The sequence below is a fragment of the Desmodus rotundus genome, chromosome 4 (genome assembly GCF_022682495.2).
Source record: "Desmodus rotundus isolate HL8 chromosome 4, HLdesRot8A.1, whole genome shotgun sequence".
NCBI classification, from domain to species: Eukaryota; Metazoa; Chordata; class Mammalia; order Chiroptera; family Phyllostomidae; genus Desmodus; species Desmodus rotundus.
In genome coordinates, this window is record NC_071390.1 from 109,727,208 (window position 1) to 109,744,133 (window position 16,926).

A 16,926-nucleotide genomic window follows, 5' to 3' on the forward strand; every position below is an offset into this window, starting at 1 on the left:
TCTTGCTCAGTTTTTGGAGAACCCCATCTTTTCAGTGAGGGTTACATAACAAGGGTTCAGATTGTTAGAGAATGCACAAACTGTGATCTCTGTGCCTCCTCCGCTCTTTCTTTTTTTTTTTTTTGAACCACCTGCACAAGAAAATATAGGGATGGTGTGCTCCAAGCTGATCCACCTCCTTCCAGCTTTCCTCTAGACTCTCTCCATTTGGGGAACTGGAGGTGGATGTGGGCGCAACACTTTTGTTCTCTGTGCTTGCAACTCTGGCAGCTGACATCACGAAGCTTATGTCTGAAAGTCAAAAGAACAAATGTTCTTCCGCACATGGTGCTGACTTTAAGTGAAATTAGGGAGACAGGTGAAAATTAGCGCTTTGTACTTAATGCCCAACCTCTTCTTTCCGCATGTGGTTTGGGATGGAAGGGCTGTCCCAGAACTGGAGGCTGGGAACGAGGAGACGTTTCTAGTTAACCCCATGGAACTTGCGCTGATAACTACAGGAATGGGACGAAATCCTTTCCATGCTGCAAGAACACGGATTTCTTAGGAGACACTGAAAACTACATTCTACATACTTGCTTTCAGCTGGGCCTCCCTGGGCTGGTCGGGAAGCTGCAGGCAGACAGGCGCTGACACTCGGTGGCAGTCCTCATGAGTGGTTTAAAAAGGGGTGTGTGGCATCGTCATAGGGGATGGCACACAGGGAAAGAGAACAGCTATTTCCAACTACTTCGTATAACTGCTAGTGAGAACTGGCTTTCGTCAGTGCTTGGAGCCGCAGCCTTTGCTTCTATCACGGTGACAAAGAGGAGCCTGCAATCTTCTTCTGGATGAGATCATTTCTCTGTTACTAAACGGACTCCCTGTGTTCAGGACTCCAGGAGGTTTGAAAAGAAAACCCTGATGCCCCAAGAATGGCCCAGTTACTCCGAGTCCATGCCTGCTCTGCCCTACATGGAAACACGGGTGTTTTCCTTGGTTCGCATCACTGTCAAGAGGCCCACGCCCTTCACGTTTCTTTTAGGCACAGCCAGAAAGCCAGCAACTAAGGTGAAAACAGTAAGTATTCTGCTCCTCTTCCACATCTTCCCTCCCCCTCCGGTATCTACTTCAATGTGAGATTGCAAAGGGATGTGGAACAGCAGGGCAGCCTGCTAGCTTCCCGTCTAACAGTGATAACCTGAGCTGGTATGTTTGCACCAAGACCTTCCCGACTTGAGAAATAAAAGGCGATCATTTCACCTATGGTGAAAAGTTCAGCTTGGATAACTTTATCACACAGAATGTGTTACAGGGTCACCCCTAGCTGCGTGTGGTGGCTACTTCTACCTTGACTGTGACACAGAGCTCCAATTAGCACTTCGGGAAAGAAACTTTAGTGACAGCGCACTCACCTCGACTCAGCCCGTCGGGTCCCCGGAGGATCCGGCACTCTTCTATCTGGCCAAATGGAGAAAACATCACCCTGATATCATTCTCGTTACATTTCTTCGACACCATTCCTATGAACAATTTTCTGTCTTCCACAGCTAGGAGATAAAAATAATACATGAACAAAGGCCACTGTCCATCCTTTTTTCTGTAATCAATGCTTTGTGACCACATCAAACTGGGTGCCCATCACATGAGACTGAGCGCAGGCCCCGAGGCTGACCCTAGACTTTCAGGCGCCTCCACTCGCTCCCACCTTGCCCTTCCTGAACACTGCACTCTCTGTGAGCTGGTTCTTACTAATCAAATAGCTTCATAGGACACAGAACACCAAGAAATTCTTTCCCCTCATTTGGAAACTAATGGGTAATATGTTTACTAAAATGTTCAAGTTCCATGTAGTTGCTAAACACTACCATTCCACAGAGATATTTCTGGAGATGGATTTGTGTGTGTGTGTGTAGATGTTTTTTAACTTCAGTGACAGGGAAAGAAAAAGGTCAGGAGAGGGAAAACAAAAGGAGCAGATATAATAGAATGGTAAACAAAACTTCTAACAAAGCATTTAAGGGATGAAGGCAGCCTTCTCCGATTTTGCACAGCTTCATCCCCACAGATCCAGAGAGGAGTAGGAGATGAGAGATGCCCAATTCTCTGGAAACCGAGCAAACGACCTCTGTCGTCAGCACGGGCTCTGCAACCCAAACCAGGACAGCGCACGTGGTCTGCATGTTACAGTGAAAGGGGAAGGCGATCCTCGGGAAGAGAACGGGGCTGTAGCTACTTGAGAATTACATCAGGATGGCCCCGTACCAAAGAAAGAGCAAGGAGGGAACAATACTATTCTTCCCACTTGGAGGCAGGACTCTGGAGGAAGAGAAATTCACTTTGGATGTCACGACAGCAACATGCAAATTCTAACCTTGGAACTGCTGGGGGCAAAGATAAGGGAAGGTTTCCCTCAGCTGACGAGGGAGACTTTCCTCAAAATCTACACGCTTGAGCTCAGGGGCTCTGGCCTATAGTTAGCATGGAAGGCACCATTACAGTGGAGTTCAGGGCAGTGTTGGGGGTCTTTTTTTTTTTTTTAGGAGAGAGCAAGAGACTGACATAGAAACCCTCAGGGAGACGGCTTGCTCATTTCCCACATCCCATTCAACCCATGATTAGAATTAAAGAGGACAGCCGGCTGCAGCAGCACCTTGGATCATCCCGGCTTAGTGAAAGGCTCCGCCATGCACCCCTGTAGAAAACTTTTTTGTTTACACTTTATCATCTTGTCGTTACTATTTAATTGTTTTTATTTCTGTTTCTCTCATTCTTTTGCTGGAAAGTGTCTCATTTTCCTTTAACCCACAAGCCCGCATTCTTGGGCCTTAGACCTTCTAGGCCCAGTTGCTTTTGGTACCCACGCCACACCATGCGGTCTCTGCCCTCTGGGAGGCAGGGCAGAAGATCTGCCTGTGAGGCAGCGAGGCAGCACGGGAGTTTGCTCCAGGGAGGTGCTTTTCCAACGGAACTGGGCAGGACGGGGCAAGTTCCAGTGATGTCCATGCAGCAGCTGAAGCCACGTGTGGCTACTGAGCACTTAAAAAAATGGCTACTGTGACTGAGGCATCAGATTTTAATGTAATTTAATGTCAATTAATTTAAATTTTAAAAGCCACATGTGGCTACTATACTGGCCAGCACAGTTCTGAGAGGCCTTAGTGAGACAGCTAAATGCTCCTGTCACAGAACCCCGGACTGGAAGTAGGAGATTCAGAGATGTCTTGTCCACCTCTAAAAAGAGATCCTGAGGCCTGGCAGAGGGAAGGGGCTTGCCCAGGGTCATTCAGCAAGGATGGTCCAAACTTGGACCATGACCTAGTGTCCTACTGCCATCTGGGCTTCTTTTCGCTCTACGGTGTTTCCTGCAAGCCCAGAGGAGGCAGAGGCGGCTTCGAGAAGGGGCAAAGCGGGGATGAGGAAACTCAGGCCCCGGTTCCAGCGCAGCCATCAAGCTGATGTGTGACCTTAGAGAATGAGCTGACCTCTGTGGGCCTGTTTTGCCATCTATAAAACGAAGGTTTAAACTCTATTCTTTTTCCCATTTCTTTTCTCTCTTTCTTAAATAGGACAAAGAGGTGGCCCAGCCACATGCTTTGGTTGACTAAGTGTGTGGGGGTGGGGCATGCTGGAGCCCAGAGTCCTTCCATTCAGCCTCTCTCCACACTGGGGCCGCTGCTGAGATGATGCAGAGAAACTCCAGGGCTTGAAGGAATATGGGTCACAACCACAATTCCACAGTACTTGTCAACCATGAACTGTGCCCCACGGCTATTGGGAAAGGCTTGATGGAAGATGTGGAAGTTAAGCTGGCCTTTAAGAAGCGTGGGCCCCAGCTAGATAGACTGGCAGTGGGATGAAGGAACAGCATCCTAACGGGGCAGGTACGGAATCAGGAATAAGGACCGTCTCTGGGGCAGATGCAGGAAAGCAGCCTGGCTTGAGCACAACTGGTGCAATTACTGTAGAGAGGGGCTCAATGTATCAGGAAGGTGACAGATGGTCCAAGACCTCTGTCTGTGTTGAGACGCAGTGAGTAGACATGGGCAATGGGGGCCACAGGATGATTCCTAGAAGGAGACCATTGAGGACCTGGCTCCCTATATATAGATTAAAAATTTTAAATTTAAGATTTTTTTTCTCCCTGAAGAGTAAGTGAACTACCAAAGGTCTCCTGGGAACTAGTAAAAGCACAGGAAGTCAAGGGCAGCATTGGCACAACAACAATCTAAGTGCTAGAAACATGAGATGCCCCAGAAAAAGTGTCCTTTCCAATGGGGTGTCTGTGCTCTCTGACACCAGGACGGCCACCCTGACGCCCGACCCTTTACACGGGAGAGGATGTGGCAGGGTTTAGAACCTACGGGGAGAGAGCGGGAACTGACTCATGTGGGGCAGCGGGACCAGAACAACTTCTAGCTGTAGTTCTTATCCCCCCACTCCCTCCCTCCCATCTCTGGGGCTCCCATCCCGTGGGGAGCCGTGGCTACTGTCTTGATGAGATTTCTATTCAATTTTTTCTGATCCTAAAGCATCTGGTCTTTGTTTTAGACAAAAGCAAGTAATACATTCCCAGTCGGTTTTTGGTTTCACTGGTAAACCTATCGATTATGGTATTTACCTAAAACAATTGGCAGATTTTGAACTTTAGAGGGATATGATACTAAACAAAATACGCAACTCCTCAGTAAGCTAAAAAATGATTTTTTAAACTAAGATGAATATTCAGGAAACGGAAACCACTTAAAATTCTGACTTCCTAATCACCATGAAGGGGAAGCTCAGACAGGCAGGGTGACTGATGACTCTCCCTTTTTCAGTAGCAACTATCAGTTAAAAATAAAAAAACCTTAAAACCCACCCCATCCATATGCTAGTCAACGTGTTAATGCTTCCCATGCGCCCACGCGCGTGCTGAACGGGAGCTGGATGCCTGCAAGCTCTTGCTCGTCAGGGTTACTCTGTGGTTTTGACAGCTGGGCCGTGTGTGCCCTCACGGCAGAGCGGGGCTAACTACACACACCCAGCTCCGCTCTCCCTTGGGTTTTCCTGATTTCTCCAGTGGAAGTTTCATTCATACACATTCTCCCTGGGCTTCCCATGCTAAGGATCCCTCTAAACAGCCTTGTCGACATTTTAAATAAATATAATTATCTTCAATTTACTTAACTTTTTATCCATGTTTGATGAACTTCTTGGTGGGGTTTTCCCTAAGTATTCACAGGCAGTGAGCACCTCACTTATTTTTTCAATCCACAAGAATGTGGATTGCTTAAATAAACCCTCCATGTTCACAATATTGTGCTAAGGGCTTTAGGGAAGTAAAAACAAAACAAAACAAAAAACATCAGGTCTGTGCCCTCTTGGGAAAAAGTCTAGTTTCCTTCGGGATAACCAGTGAGCGAGTGGGGGTGCAATACATCGGAGAGCTCCGCACAGACCGGCCGCCGCACCACCGCTGACAGGGAACGGCCGCGGCAGAACAGGGGGCTCCAAGGCCAGCGGCCATTTCCAGTTCTCCTTCCATGGTTTAAAGAAGAAAGGGTTAATATGATACGATAAGTGGGAACTTTTTTAGGTTAGGGGAATAGAAACTAAATTCTAAAAACATCCCTAACTGTAAGCCTGTGCTCACACCCTGGTACACAGCCTGTCAAAGTCACACCTGGATTTGGGTGGCCTGAATTAATTAACAACTTTCCAGTGTCTTAGTGCTAACATATGGCATTTAATTACTGCCTTCAAATCCATGAGTCTCTCCACTTTGAATCTCAAAATTATTTCTTTATCTTCCAGTAAACCAGGAAGAGGCTGGATGGGGAACACTCTCCTACTCCTATGCATCTTCCCTGACAATTTTAGTTATCTTGACTCCTGTGAGCTCTGAACTTGACACCTGGACCCCGGGAATTTCAGAGGCCTTGAGCAAAGAGATGGGGCCTTGAATGGCATTTCTGGATTTGAGGTTTTAGGACCCCTGACAAGTTGTGACATTGGAGGGTGAAAGCAGGATGGGTTTATGCTGTGCATGCAGAGTTGAGGACAACCCCCTCTGCCAGGAGCACGGCCTAAGAGTGCGTACTGGCTGCCGCCGCCAAGACCCCAAGCACGGCACCAGAGGCAACCTCTGTGCTTTTCTTACCACTCACTGCTAGACAAAATTCAGATCTAGCAACTGCATTTAACTTTCTTTAAAAAAAAAAAAAAGATTTTATTTATTTATTTTTAGAGAGAGGGGCAGGGAGGGAGAAAGGGTGAGAAACATTGATGTGTGAGGAAAATACTGATCTGTTGCCTCTTGCACACGCCCCAACCAAGGACCAAACCTGTACCCCTGGTATGTGCTCTGAGCGGGAATCGAACTGGATAGCTTTCAGTTTGCAGTACGATGCCCAACCAACTGAACCACAATGGTCGTGGTGCAATTGCATTTAATTTTCAACCTTGCACTGCTGGTACCTTTTCCTGTATAGTGGTGAGGGATTAAAAGCTGGAAAACAGTCCCTCAATGGCACATAGAATTACAGAGAGTAACTAAGTCTGTGCTAGCATATGCTGGTCCCTGAAATCCACACTCCTCCAGTGCCTTTCCTGCACCATCGCTCGACTATTTGCAATGGAAAAAACAACAACAAAAGTTGGAGTCCATTGAAATTCGGGTATTGACTTAGTGTGTTATTCTTAAAGGTCCCAGCATTTTATTGCTAATGCAGTGGGCTTCTTTGAGGGGGGGACACCTGGCATGGTAGAAGCATGAGTGAGTTGGCATAAATGTGCTAGAGGCTGCAGCTTAAATCAGAGCCAATGAAAAGGGCAGACTGTAGAAAGCCACAGAGGTTTCTGAAGCCCGGCCAGTAAATACTGATGTGCAAGGCAGATCGAAGAGCAGTCCAACATTTCTGAGCTCACCACAGAGGTTCCCTGTGTCAGAGTCTCTGGACAGACCAAGGCTGAGAAGAGTAATTGCTTTTCTGGAATTCATTTGTCCATCACTAATTAATCTGTGATGAGAAGTCCTGTCTCGCTCAGCAAATACAAAGCTGTAAAAATCTGAACATACTGATAACGAAGGCAGTAACTGTCTCACTGTGATGAGCCCTTTGTGCTATCCATAAATGTCAGCAAACTCAATAAAAGTGCAATTAGAGCTCGTGATACTTCTTCCACAACTGCAGGAACTATTTCGAGCATCTGAGCCAAAGAAATCTTTGTGCTCTTTGAGCTTTGGAAACTCTGCTTACCTGTCAAAGCTGCCACATGAAATCAGAAAAGGCTTGCAGCGTTTATCACTTCTTTCAGAAAATTATACATTTCTCTGGATTCCTCCATCAGGTCCAAGGAGGACCTTGAACCCTGCTCATGTCTATGCGAGGTGAGGTCCCACTGGTGCCTCCGTAAGGAAGAGCACTTTAAAAAGAAGATTTCAGTCCATTTATACTTTTTGACTTTTTTTTTTTTTTTAACTGGAAGTTCAGGAAATGAAGCTCTATCTACAAAGCAAAGGGAGAATGTCCCAACAAGAAAGTTTTGGGGGGCGGGGGTCCTTTGTGTGTGCAGGTCTATGCTGTGACGTGGACAGCCTAAGTGCCAGCCTCAGTGAGCCAGAGTTACGTCGATAACTTAGCACAGTGAGTACTTACTATGAGCCCGGTGTTATGCTCAGCTCTTTGCAGATGGTGACTTATGTACTCCTCAAACACCCTCGTGAGGTAGGTATTAGAAGAATTCCAACTACAGACCACCACAGACCGCCCTGTTTCAGCTGGACAGACTGCAGAATGTGACCACGGACACAGCTAACAAGTGCAGGGTCAAGGGGTAAAGTCCAGGCTCCTCAAAATAGTTCTTAACTGCTATTCTGGGTTGCTCCCTGAAAAATGGCAATTTTAGGTATTCTCTCATCTTAGTGAAAACGGTGCCCAGTCCTGCTAGGCTTTTGAGTCATGTGAAACCGGGCGTGCTCACGGCAGCTTTATTCCGTTGCTGAGGCAGACACTACCCGCTGTGCCCAGAGCAGACACTGAGCAGCACGGGCAGGGGCCATCCTGAGACCCCCAGCAGCTGCTCTGAGGAAAGGACTCTCTCAGGCAGGGTTCATGTCTGTATAGCAGAAAACGCAAAAGAAGAAATTTTTTCATGGTTCAATGATTTGGGTATTTCAGGTTAAATACTTCCGACGCAGTTCTCTAATCCATCACACCTTTACAACTATGACCTAAGGTTCAGAAATAAGACAAAGCCTTTCCCATGCACTTTCATTCCGTGGCCCCTGTCCTGAAGTTCAGAGAATGGTGGGGCCAAAAGATGGGGAGCGTCTCTTTTTACCCAGAAGTTCCAAGGTGACCTTCCCTGACAGAATTTGTCCCACGAATACACGACCCCCTCCCTCATGGGGAATAGAACAGACTGTAAACGTGCACTTCTGGAGCAAAGGGGCTCTAGGACTTGTCATGGGAATACGGCCTTCAGCAGGGGTGGGCACACACGGTGCAGAACCCTTTGTGGCCAGGGGAAAATCTGGGTAGCAATAACCAATACGGTACTGAGGTGCTCTACCACATACAAAGCACTGTGGCACACATCTTGTACAAATCTTTAAAAAAAGGCAAGCTAGGTGAGACAGTTACCATTACTCTCATTTTACAGACAGGACATTCAAGTTCAGTGTCTGAGTGACTGACTAGTAGAGATCAGTAGACTGAGTGTAAGTTCTGTGAGGTCAGGGCAGTCTTTTTGTAGCCTGTTCTTCCTTTTAAAGTTCATTCCTGCAGCCTCCACTAGTGCCGGCCTGGCACACAGTCAGTAGTCAATGTTCATTGTCTAGTAAAGGAACAAACTGTCCTGACTGAGGTCCTGCAACAACGCAGGGGCAGATCTCAGGCCCTCCAACACCGAGTGCTGTGTCTGTGATCAAGCAGCAGAGGACGAGGGGGATTAGCTCTCAGAGAAGAGTGGGGTTGAGGAGAGGCAGGCGGGCGGGCAAAGCACTGAAGTCTACACCCCGACACGCAAGTCAGGGGCTTGCAGCCCACGGTACGACATGGGACTCTCTTCAAAACTTTCTAGTCCGTGAAGACGCCAGAAAATGGGATGCACTACAATTAGCAAAAAATACCTTATGGAGAGATTTAGAGCCCCATCATAATTTACATTTGCAGATATGCAGATCTCTGAGTGCATGGCTTCTGCCCTGATTACTAATTAATGAGGTGCAAACCGCCTGTGGAAGGAAGCCGAGCTGATTATGTCAGTCTTGTGGGACAGGAAAGCTCTGAGGTCTGGGAAGGTAGAAGAGTCCTTTAACATACATTTCAGTAAATTCAAAATATAAAACAGGGACAGAAGGCTGGTGTAAGTGGAAGCAAAAACCTGAGAGAGAAATGTGGCTATCAACCCTCTCGTGTCTCGGACAGTCAAATCTCAATTATTCCACGGACCTCACCAAGTGCATATTTTGCACCGAGTGTATGTTTATTTAATCAGCAGAATGAATTCTGAATGAACGCAGATGCAAATGCATTGGTGCAATTTAGAGAAGAGTGCCGTAAGACAGCCCCCAAGCCAGAAAAGAACAAATGGAAAGGAGAAAAAAAGAGAGCCTGGTTCTTAGAGGGCGACCCTTTCCCACCCCGTGGTCCCTGCACAGGGTAAGGTCACTCCTCCCCATCAGGTGTCCCACTCCTCCCCATCAGGTGTCCCGCGTTGCTCTGTGGAGCGGATAAACAAGAGCCAAAGGCCACAGGGTCACCACACAGAGCAAGTCCACAACAGAGGGACACGAAAAACCGTTTCCAGTAACATCTTCACAGACCTTGACACCAGAGATAAACGAGGCAGGAGAGTGAGGCTCAGGTTCTCCAGACATGCGGACTAGAGGGCACGCTTCCCTGAGCAGTCCTCAAGGCCTTTCCGAGAGAAAAGCAAGCGGCCGCCATTGCCCCCCGCCCACCCCCACCCACCCCCCCCCCCCCCCCGACTCCTTCACTTACAGACACAGACATTACAGGAGACAGTCGGTCACCACCTACCGTTTGACTTTTCACTATCTGCAGGTTTCATCTGAATGGGATGATGCATCTAAAAACACAAAAGTGAGAAAGTAAAGGCAGATTGAACAACTGCATGAACAGTCTCAGAAATTCCACACTCTGAAACTTGAACACTGATATTGCTGTAAGGACACCCAGATAAATAACGAGACCTCTCCCAGGTAAAAAGTAACCAAATGTACATGCAAGCCTGTGTTTTGTGTTCAGGAATAGAGCCCTTTTAAGTCACGGGGCACAGGGGGCTCAGGGACACAGTATTTAAAAGCTTGGGCTCTGCAGTCAGACTTGAGTTCGAAACCTGGTTCTGCCACTCAATATGGTTTCTGCCGGTATCTCCGAGGTAATTCCGGTCCTGCCATGTACGCTGGCTACGTGATCTTGGGCAAGTGTCTTAAATTCTCTGAGCTTCAGTTTCCTCATCTGCGAAATGGAGATAACACCTGCACAGTAGGGCTGTGGGAATTGACAGAACGCACGTACAGTGCTTAATTAACAGGGCACAGGACGTGCTGAAAAAATAAGAGCGCTATTGTTATTTTGTGTTATTACAAATTTGAATGCAGATTGTGTGTGTGTTTCTTCTGGCCATTCTGTCTGCTGCATGGATCTTCTCAGGTCTCAGTGTTATGAGAATTTGAAGGTCTAGCAGTTGACTGACTCAGGTGCCAATGTGTAATTTTTATTAAATACAGAGTATGGGACAGAATGGAGGGAGGGAGGAAGGGGGGCGGAGAGGGAGGCACAGACCTTAGGACCATGCCTGTTCAGTACACAGGTAGGCCCAGAAAGAACCTGACATGAAGTGGTGCTCAGATCCGGAACCGGGGCAGAACTGGGTGCCTGCTGGCCCTTTCCACAACACCCATCACACCACCGTGCAGGACCCACAGAGCTGACTCCAAGTGCAGAATGCTGCTGCTATTTCCAATTAAAATAAATTCCTCAAACTACTTTCAAAGGTCCTCTCGCTTCATATTTCATCCTACCCCAAGGAACACTGGAGCCACAGGGTAGATGGAATCACTGGCTGTGCAAATGCTTTTATTATAATGGGTCCCATTCTCCCTGAACCTTTAATTTCCCCAGTGGACTTCTACCACTTGCAAGCCACAGCTCTGGGTTTTATCTAATTTACATGAAAGGGCAATGGCACTTGGCTGTAGCACTTAAATGATGGGAAATTATTATCAGGCAGTCAGGACCATATGCAGCTAGTGCCTGCCAGGGTCTCCAAAACACACGGGGAAGAGGGAGGGGGAGCACCGTGAGAGGGGAGAGGCAAACCGTGCAGAGCTGCTTTGTTTATTCTAAAAGGCGAGGTGCTCTTATCATAGAACATAGGCCTTGGGAGGTGAGATCTACTCATATTCCCACACCGTTCATTCATCTATTCAACTTATAGAAGAGTCTAGAATGAGAATGAAATGTTTAGGGATCAGTAAGTAGATCAGACTTTTCCAAAAAGACTAGAATATACACCTGAAACATAGGCAGAAGTAAACTGTGGAAAACACCTGATGTGGGCTAAGTAAGGAATGTGGCCTCCATCCTATGTGTAATAGAGAGAATGACCAAAAAATAAAAATTAAAAAAAAAATGTCAGGGGAAGAGGGACTGAGTCTTTGCGTAGGCCGTTCTTCCCTCACGCCTTATCCACTCCTTCAGCAAAAATGCCTGAGGTACCTTCTGTGTCCCTGGCTCTAGGCAAAGAAGTGAGGAAGGAAGGCCAAGGGGAGAAGTCCAGACCCTTTGGCCATTCACTGTGTGGTGGGGGCGGCTGACTGTTAAATAGCCTCTCAAGCAACACAAGTAAGTGCTGTGGCAGACACAGGAACGAGGGGATGTGGGAGCCCAGGGAAGCAGGCACTTCTTTCTGCCTGGCAAGGGAAGAGAAGGCTTCTCAGCAAAGGTGGCATCCGATTAGTACCCTAAAGGCCAAGATGGACTTGCCAGCAGAAGAGGGGGAAATGGAATATCCCACGTAAAGACACAGAGGGGTGAGAAAGAGCACAGTTTCTTGTAGTGAGTCATCTGAAATGAGTGGGGAGGGGCACAGGAGCAGGTGCAAAGGGCATGAGCATCCAGCTCCCAAAGGATCTTGTGCACTATGAAATTGAAATTTTGTCTAAAAGTAAATGGTCAAGCCCAGAAAATTTAAGTAGCCAAGGTAACAAGCTCAAATTTGAGTTCTAGGAAAGTCCCTTTTGGCTATAGTGGAGGATGGATTATAGAGGAGTGACAAAGGAGGCAGGGGGAACAGCAGAGAGGCTACTGCAAACATCCGTGTGAAAATGAGGATGATCTCAACTTCAGAGGCAACTGGCTGGTTGTGGGGAAGAGGGAAAGAGAGAACCCCAGGCCCAGACAACTAGATATATTTTGGGCTTATCACCCAAATAGAGAAAACAAGAACGTTGTTTTGGAGGGGACCGCTGAGCACGTGACCCATTTGATGTGACTGTGGAATTAGAGAGAAGTTGGGGGGAAGGGTGTTTCAAGATGCAGCAATGGTCCTGAGAGGCAGCAGCGGAGCCCACAGGCATGGGTGAAGCTGCCCACAGAGGAATGCGAAGTGAAGAGAGTCAAGAGCCAGGGACAGAACGCTGGTCTGAGAGGGACAGACCAAAGGGCAGTCAGAGAGGCAGGAGCAGGAACAAGTGGTCCCACGTAAGGCCCGTGGGGGGAGTTTTAAGAATAAAGTGGTGCTGCTAGATGCCACGATGAGGATGCCCAAGCGTCCTTTTGGGTTTGGCAATAAAAAATTCTTTAGGGAATTAATCAAAAGACGTTTCTGTAGGTTAGGGGGAGGGCAGAATGTGAGACTGCATAGGCTTGGGGAGTAACAGGGAAGATAACAGTGGAAATGATAAATGCAGACGACTATTTCAAAAAAAAGTTGCTATAGAGCGGGGGGTTGGAGGGGGAGATATAGGATGCCTGATGGAGGATGGGGTAGAGTCTTTCCTTTCCAGGTAGCAAAGACTCGTACAAGTGAATGTTCAGAAAAGATATAGATGCGATTTACGGGTTAAAGAGAGGACAGAGGAGATAAGTACACCTACGTTAGGTAAGGGACACAAAATGAAGTGAATGGGACTCTTGCCCGCAGGGAGCTGCCGATCCTCCACGGAAGCTGATATGCGCATATACACAGAAGAATGGTGACCAACATGAGACATTCAAATCAATCTGTGAAGTGCTTGGAGGTCTGGAGCAGGAAACCTGGGAGCTGTAATTTTGTAAGGACAGAATCCTTGTACTCTCAAGCTGTAAAGGGCCTGGCAATCATTTAGTCCAATGCTCTCAATTTATTGGTCTGCAGGGACTGAGCAACTTCACTAAGGACACACAGCTGGTTAATGACTGAGATGGGATCAGAAATCTAAGCTTCCTGCTCTTACCCAGTGCCGATTCCCCCTATCATATTGCTTCTCCACAAAACGCCCCGCATGGGACTTGGACACATGAGCCCACGATGAAAACTGCAGGCTTCACTCACTGAAGGCACCAGGCACGCATTAGAAGGCGCCTGCAATATCCCCTTGCTAAACTCCCCGAACACTTTATGTACGCAGCTTTATGACCAGTATTATACTGAGGCTTGACTCAGTTTTCCTGTAGCTGCTGAGAGAATTAGCTCAGTTTCTGACCCGAGACTACCCAGAGGCTCAGGAACGCACAAGTGGTAGTACAGTCATGCGCACACACCACATTCTGGTCAACGAACCATGTACAAGGGTGGTCCCCTACGATTATAAAGCAGCGAAACAATTCTTACTGCCTAGTGACCTCACAGCCATCGTAGCATCTTTGCGTAACGCATCCCTCACGTGTCTGTGGTGATGCTGAGGTAGGCAAATCCACTGTGCTGCCGGCCGGATAAAGGTATAGCACACGTAATCATGTGCATCATTGTCTCCTGTGCTTGAGTTATCTCATGTTGTTTTGCATAGTAACATGTTGTACAGGCTTGTAGCCTAGGAGCTTACCATACAGCCTGGGTGTGTGGTTGGCTATACCATCCAGGTTTGTCTGTGATGTTCACACAAACACAAAACTGCCTACCAACGCCCCGTCTCAGAACATATGCCTGTTGTTAAGGGACTCAGGACTATGATAAAGCAGCTACTGCCACTGAAGACTCGACCTTTGTTTTGGTCTTTCCTAGGCCTAGGGTGGGGGGTGAAAGTCAACTTCACAGAGAGCACAACTGTCAGAACCTGGTGAATTCTGAATGGGTGGTCACCCCTACTTCAGGTATGTTCTGAAGACAATTTAGATAATGTATGTAAAGCATTGTGACCTTCCGGGGGAGAGGTGTTCAATCAGTACTGTGTTAAGAATGGCTCATTATCATGACCAGTTCATGTGAGTTACAAATTTCTGATCAGATACAGGATGTAAATGTCAAGGAAGACAAAAAAAATGGTTTGGAGGCATCCTCCTCATAATGTTTACTTCCTCGAAATCTCATGACTCCAAAGACCTTTGGGAGGTTTGTTGAATGGAGTAGCAAAATTATTGTCAAGGACCAGGCATTCCGGTTTCAAGTTTCCAGTCATAACTAAGGAGTTCTTTCCCTTCACAGGAAATGGTTTTGAAGATTTGATCCGGTGTGACTCCAGGACTACTTTTCATTCCCTTACTCCTGCTTCTACCACACACTCTGTGAGCCGCTGGGGATACAGTGGAGAAGCCTTCTCGTCCCGATGGCTCGAGCCTGTTACATAGTGGGGGAGAGAGCTCTGCCAGCCACTTCCCCCCCACAGATGGCGTGTGTTGTGCTAAGACCTCGTGGAGAGGTGCCCAACACAGAAGAAGGGAGGGCAAGCTGGAGAAGGTGTCTCAGCTGAAGCAATGTGTGAGTTCGACCTTGAAGGAATGCTAATGATAATCAATACACGAGTGAAGGATGTTTCAGAGTAAGAGAAACAGGTCATGTTGTTCCTAAAGAATGATGATAGGACATCCTAACCAACAGAGGAAACAACAAAGTCACTAGAGATCATCCACCAATTTACAAAGCACAACAAGACTAAGAGTGAGGGATATATTCATGAATGGAAATATTTCAAGTATAAGGACAACAATGTGAGTCTGCTCACCCCTGAATTAAAACTGCTGCAGGAACCATGACTGGCAGCCAGTGGCCACAACATCACTGCATTCCTCAACAGTGGAAGATAAAACCCTTGGTGTCAGAACTGCTGCTTCTCAACACTGCTGCTGTAGCAACCAGGGACACTGGTCTTATCTGCTGCCAGAGCTGGACAGAGCCGGAGGCTGGCGCTCCAGTCTGTGCTCTGCGCTGGGAGGTCCCAGCTGACATCAATAGGCCAGAGGAAGGGCCAGAGAATTTGGCACTCACTCTTCCAATCCCCTCATGTCTCACCAGTTGTAAGGGAATCTCAGAGTCAGGGTGGAGGCTAGTTCCCTGGGGCGGGGGGGTCCCTTTCTTCTGTCTACAGCAAGTGAACACACGATCTTCACGAATTTTTGCAGGGAGTCTCTTAAGACACGTGCGTTAATTAAATTGAGTCTGTGTCTCCGTAGCCATACAGGGTTGGCTGTCCCTGAAAAAACCTGCATTCTTGGAGCACACTGAGACACAGGAGGGCTCCGGGTGTCGTCACCCAGCTCCCTGTTGGCAGAGTGCTTGTCCCAGGGAGATGCCAAGATCAATCGTTTTGGAAACAGGTCCTGATTCATAGCAGTGAACCTGACTTAACATATTTCATCAAGTTTACATTTCTACGAAGAAAGTCTTTGAAATCCATTCCCTTGAATATTTCTTTGACTGCATATGAATTTCCTTTTCATTTTATTGTAGAACATTTTGCCTCAAGTTATACATTACGGTACTGGGTAACATCTAGGTCCATATTTAACCCCGTTTGTTTAAGAACTAATGAAGTTTAATAAGAAGGCAAATTTTGAGAGTTCCCTCCCCCACTCCCAGCCGGCAGGGGAGGAGCCAAGCATGTTTCTTAGAAATCAGTCAATTTCTGTTACATTTTTGTATTAACATGCACAGTGAGGCGGAGCCTCTGGAGTTCTGCTGCTGCAGCTCACGGAGGGGCTGTTGCTTCGGGCTTTGATTAGGCTTTCAGTGAGCTGGAGCTTCCTGAAGGACCATATCTCACTGTCCCCTCTATGCCAAAGCCAAGCATGACATCGATGACAAGATGCAGCCTGCTCCCGTTTGACACAGGCCCAGCTGCCATCCCAGGCCTTCACTCTGGCGGGAAGCTGTCTATGAGTGCTGGAGCCCACCAGCCTTCCAGTGCAAAGCCTCGCCCTTTATCCTGCCTCCGAATGAGTGAGTGGCACTTAGCCCTCCCTCCTCTGCTCCCCACACATGCCCAGAGGGCCCCAGATAAGGCCTGGTCTTCAGCAAGGCAGATCGCTGACAGGACCCGACGCTCCTCACTCCTGAATGCACTGACCTTCGAGTCGAAGCCAAGAGCCCAGCTGCGGCTCATGAAATTGAAAATGAGGATACATCTGCACAGCAGAGCCATTACCCAAAGTCTGTGGGGGTAACGTCACGTGTAGGGAGCTGTACATAACCTTGGCAGCAGCTGTCACTGCCTACGTTACGAGTTCTATCATGTCACAGGGACAGAGATGAGGCCGGGCCACAGGGCACCGGCATTCACACTCTCTGGAGTTCCCATTATACACAAAGTCCGGTGTGACTGCTCGAAATCTCTCTGTCTTGGTTCTGTGATGAACAAGGGGGAGAGTCTGGGTTGCAATAGCCCATGTTAACACAGGCCGAGTGTGGGAGACGGAGGACCCGGGGGCAGGAAACGGGCTGAGGGGAAGGCGACAGGGCCGATTTCTCACACAGAGGAGAACTCCTGCTGGAACTTGTTTAAGCCGGCCGTCACCAACT

The 16,926-nt window shown here is 47.8% G+C and overlaps 1 protein-coding gene across 12 annotated transcripts in view; it reads right to left on the reverse strand.

The window, feature by feature from the left end:
- CELF2 (CUGBP Elav-like family member 2) overlaps positions 1-16,926 on the reverse strand; it is a 499,109-nt gene that overhangs the window by 64,747 nt on the left and 417,436 nt on the right. For 11 of the 12 annotated variants that reach the window (XM_045186434.3, XM_045186435.3, XM_045186444.3 and 8 more), the window contains 2 exons: positions 10,008-10,056; positions 1,395-1,529 (listed from right to left, as the gene is read on the reverse strand). In XM_045186434.3, the coding sequence (XP_045042369.1) occupies positions 1,395-1,529; positions 10,008-10,056 (184 nt within the window). Of the gene's footprint in view, positions 1-1,394; positions 1,530-10,007; positions 10,057-16,926 lie in introns of those variants that run through there. The other variant, XM_045186457.2, reaches the window with a different exon arrangement.